Raw genomic sequence first — 4,728 nt, forward strand, 5'->3', positions numbered from 1 at the left:
AGTTTTCTAGAGGACTAGAGTCCGAGGGGACCCAATGCGAAGCGGTCGCGTACGCCGACGATATAATAATCCTGATCGGCGGTAACTCGCAGGAGGAACTGCGGCGAGAGGGGCAATCAGCGGTCACAGCGGTCTCTACTTGGTGCAGCCGCAAGAGGCTAGCACTGTCGGCCGAGAAGACGGAGATGCTGTTGGTGAAGGGAAAGCTCGATGCCGAACGACCACCAACAATACGCATCAACGGGAAAAGCATCAGGATGCGCCCATCGATCAAATACCTGGGCGTGCATCTTGAGCGCGGCCTGAGGATCGAGAAGCACGTGCAGGAGACAGCGCACAAGTGCAGAAGAATGTTCAACAGCCTATTGGGATAGCATGGTTGTATCTGGATATCTTCGATTTTTCTGCTATAAACTGCGATTATATGGATTTCTGCGCCCTACTCTCCTCTAATATGTATTGCATGGCCCTCGGGAGGCCAGCAATAGTGGTCGCGTCACGTCAGGATGAGTCATATTACGTTGGTTAAGTTTGTTCGGGTTAGGTTGGGATACCTTTCACGTTCGTGTTATGCATTGCCATTCTATGGACCTCAGAGCTCTATTCTCCAATGGTATGCCACGTTTGGCAACCTGGGGACCAGCAATTGTTGTCTCGGCACATTAGGATGAGATTGGATGCGTTTGGATAGATTACGTTAGCCATGGTTGTTTTTGGATGGCTTCGACTTTTCAGCTATACACTGCAATCCGATGGATTTCTGCGCTCTACACTTTTCTAATATGCACTCATTGGCGCTGTGGATGCCAGTAATAGTGGTCTCGGCACGTTAGGTTGAGACAGGCTGCGTTCGATTTGGTTACGTTTGGTGCGGGTAGGAATGGATAGCTTTGACCTTCGTGCTATACACTGCTATTCGGGCGATATCTCTGCGCCGTATTGCTCTACTGGCATATGCATGCCTATGTGGAGGCCAGCAACGGGGGTCGTGGCACGTTTGTTTCAGTTTGGCTACGTTTGGTTTGGTTAGGTTTTGTTATGTTTGGTTAGGATGGTTTTGTCCTTTGTGGTATACACTGCTATTCGTCGCATTTCTACGCTCTGCTGTGCTCTAGTATATCCTGCTTTGCCATGGGGATGTCGGCAGTATTGGTCTCAGCACGATAGTCTGTGTTCGGTTGCGTTGGGCTATGTTACGTTTTATTATGTTCGGAGAAGGAAGCTATGACCTTTGCGCTATTCACCGCTATTCGGTGGAATTCCACGCTTTACCTTACTCTCCTATCCTCTGCTCGTCTCCGGGGTGGCCAGCAATAGTGACCTTGGCCCGTTAGTTTGAGTTAGGCTGCGTTCGGTTACGTTACGTTAGCTTGGGTTAGGTTTGGATAGATTTGTCTTTCGTGGTTTACACTGTTGTTCGGTGGATTTCTGCGCTCTACTATGCTGTAGTACGTTCTGCTTGCCTCTGGAGGTGCCAGTGATAGTGGCCTCAGCACGTTAGGTTGAATTACAATATGTTTGGCTATGTTCCGTTGGTTTTGGTTAGTTTCGGGTAGCTTTGACTTTTCCGATATACATTGCGTTTCTATGGACTTCTGCGTTCTACTCTCGACTATGTTCGGCTTGACTCTGGGGAGGCCAGCGAGGATAGCTTCGACTTTATTGCCATGGTCCGCTATTAGGCGGATTTCTGCGCCCTACATGGCTCTAGTGCTAACAGCTTGTCTGTGAGAAGGCCATCAATAGTGGTCTCGGCGCGTTATGCTGAGTCGGGTACATACGGCTATTTTGTGTTATGATAAGATAGGTTAAGATATCATCAACTCTTATGTTGTACACTGCTATTCGGTGGGACCCCTCGCGGCGGTGGGGATCAGAGGAAACCAATATTATACGCGGTCAGTCAATATTTTCCGCCGTTGGAAGATATTGAAGTCTGCATCACGCAGCTGGATAAGGTGTGGACGTACATGCGAGGCAAAGGGGTCATCGTCGCTGCGGACACCAACGCCAAGTCGCCCCTGTGTTCCAGTTGGGAGTATGACGAACGCGGTGGGCTCCCCGACGGCCTGATTGCACAGCACGGTACCTTAGTGCTGAGCCGGCCGTGCCACGTCAGAACGATTGAGACAACACGCTGGAAACCTAACATCGACGTGACGCTCGCCACTCCGGAAGCTCTACCGCTCGTGCACGAGTGGAAGGTGCATGAGGACGGGACTTCCAGCGAACACCGGATACTGGAGACGCGACTAAACCTGAAGAAGAGGAAAGCACTGCCACCACCACTGCCACCACGCTACCACACCAGGAAGGCCAAGTGGGAAAAGTTTCACAAGCTCATCATGGAAGAGAAGAGGAACCTGTACGAAATAGTAATCAAATGACAAGAGGATGTAGAGAGTATGGTCGTAGAGCTGGAGCGGGTTATCCCCAAAGTCTGCGACGCGGCCATACCGAAGAAGAAATGGCACGAATGGTCCATCGCTTGGTGGACCAAACATCTCACACCCGCCAAGAGAGATGCGTATCGAGCAAGATTGAGATACCAGGGGACCAAGGACCCCGCAACGAGGGAGACAGAGACACAGCGCTACAGCGAATTACGAAGGAAGTACACCAGGATGGTGTCGACAGCGAACATCCAAAACGGGCGCCAGTTCGTCACCGAGGAAGGAAACAATGAGCCCTGGGTAATTGTCTACAAGGCTGCCCTCGGGAAACTGAGGAGAGAAGAGGCGACGTGCGCACTCCGCATGCCGCAAGGAGAAACCTCGAGCTGGCGATCCACGGCGGGGGCGATGTTAACCGCTCCCGTTCCAGATGACGACGTGGAAAGAGACACACCCGTGAAACGGTGGATCAGAGAGGACTCCAAGAACGCCCCGGAAACCGCAGAGAGCCCTCCATTCAGCAACGAGGATATCGGCAGCGCGATAGCGCGGCTCAAAAGAAGCAAATGCCCTGGCCCCAAACAGATCGAGTCGGAGGTAATTCAGGAAGCACCGAGAACCATTCATCAAGAGCTACTGAAACCCGTCAACGCCTGTTTGGAGTGGGGATTCTTGCCGAGAGGATGAAAATCGGTAACGTTGTTACTATACTCAAAGGACCGGAGAGAGGCAGAAGTAGCCCAAAGTCATATAGGCCGATACGCTTGCTCTCAATGATTGGCAAGCTATTGGAGCGACAATTGGCGGAAAGGATGGACCCACTCTTCCACAATCATATACTGTCATCGGAGCGACAGTTCGGATTCCGTCCTGGAAAATCGACAGAAGATGCTATTGTCAAGCTACGAGGAGCGATAAATGAGAAGAACGAGTGGAAGTACATTTTAGCGATTGCACTCGACAATTCGGGTGCATTCGATAATGTGTGGTTGCCTAACATGCTCCAAGAGCTGAAGCGAAGGAACTGCGCGCAGAACTTGTACAAGCTGACGACAAGCTACTTCACGGACAGGAGAGTCCAGCTGATAGGGAAGCACGAATCTGTCGAAAAGTCAGTAACAATGGGTTGCACGCATGGGTCGATACTAGGCCCCAGCCTCTGGAATATAGTTTTCTAGAGGACTAGAGTCCGAGGGGACCCAATGCGAAGCGGTCGCGTACGCCGACGATATAATAATCCTGATCGGCGGTAACTCGCAGGAGGAACTGCGGCGAGAGGGGCAATCAGCGGTCACAGCGGTCTCTACTTGGTGCAGCCGCAAGAGGCTAGCACTGTCGGCCGAGAAGACGGAGATGCTGTTGGTGAAGGGAAAGCTCGATGCCGAACGACCACCAACAATACGCATCAACGGGAAAAGCATCAGGATGCGCCCATCGATCAAATACCTGGGCGTGCATCTTGAGCGCGGCCTGAGGATCGAGAAGCACGTGCAGGAGACAGCGCACAAGTGCAGAAGAATGTTCAACAGCCTAACAGGTGCAGAAGAATGATCAACAGCCTCGCAAAGGTGGCCAAGGCGAACTGGTGTCTCGGACGTGGAGCCTTAACCACCCTGTACAGGGGGCTCTTTGTCCCGATCGCCACGTACACCGCAGATAGCTGGAGCGACCTGCAGAACTTGAAGACAAAGAAGATCCTCTAGAGATTGCAGAGAATGGCCTTGCTTCAGGTCACGAAGGCGTACCGGACAATTTCAACAGAGGCCCTACAGGTGATAGCTGGGGAAATGCCTATCGGCCTGGTGGTTGAGATGCACGCTCGGATGCACGCAGAAAGGAAAGGAACCACGGACATGATGGAAACAAAGCGGCGCCTACGGGATGCGGCCATGGCCACTTTGCAGGAGCGTTGGCGCGCGAAAGAGAAAGGGCGAACAACATACGCCTACTTCAGCAGCGTCCACGAGAGGGTCAAGGATGAATGGATCCACGTGGACCACTATGTGACACAGTTCCTCAATGGCCACGGAGACTTCAATAGCAACCTGAAGTACTTCGGCTGCAGCGATAAGGAACTGTGCGACTGCAGAGAAGAGGAAACGCCGAGGCACATCATAGAAGAGTGGCCACTCTATGGTGAAAGCCGGCGCGCACTGAAAGAAGGACTCGACGTCCTCAGATTCAGGTGGCCAGTGGAAAGTCGTATGCTCACGTCGAGAAAGTTGTGTCGTCACTATCGGATGTTCGCACGCGACGTAATCTCCGCCAAGGAGACGGAAAGGCGGGAAAGAAGAGAGGGAACAACCACAAGAAGAAAACGTGGTGGCGGAGGGCC

General features: G+C 52.3%; 1 protein-coding gene across 1 annotated transcript; it reads left to right on the forward strand.

Moving 5' to 3' along the window:
• Positions 1 to 2,405: 2,405 nt before the first annotated feature.
• LOC108546581 (uncharacterized) lies at positions 2,406 to 3,080 on the forward strand. The gene has a single exon (XM_017898761.1). It carries the CDS (start codon positions 2,406 to 2,408, stop codon positions 3,078 to 3,080), a length of 675 nt encoding a protein of 224 aa, XP_017754250.1.
• Positions 3,081 to 4,728: the final 1,648 nt, after the last annotated feature.

The sequence above is a fragment of the Eufriesea mexicana genome, unplaced genomic scaffold (genome assembly GCF_001483705.2).
Source record: "Eufriesea mexicana isolate 0111107269 unplaced genomic scaffold, ASM148370v2 scaffold723, whole genome shotgun sequence".
NCBI classification, from domain to species: Eukaryota; Metazoa; Arthropoda; class Insecta; order Hymenoptera; family Apidae; genus Eufriesea; species Eufriesea mexicana.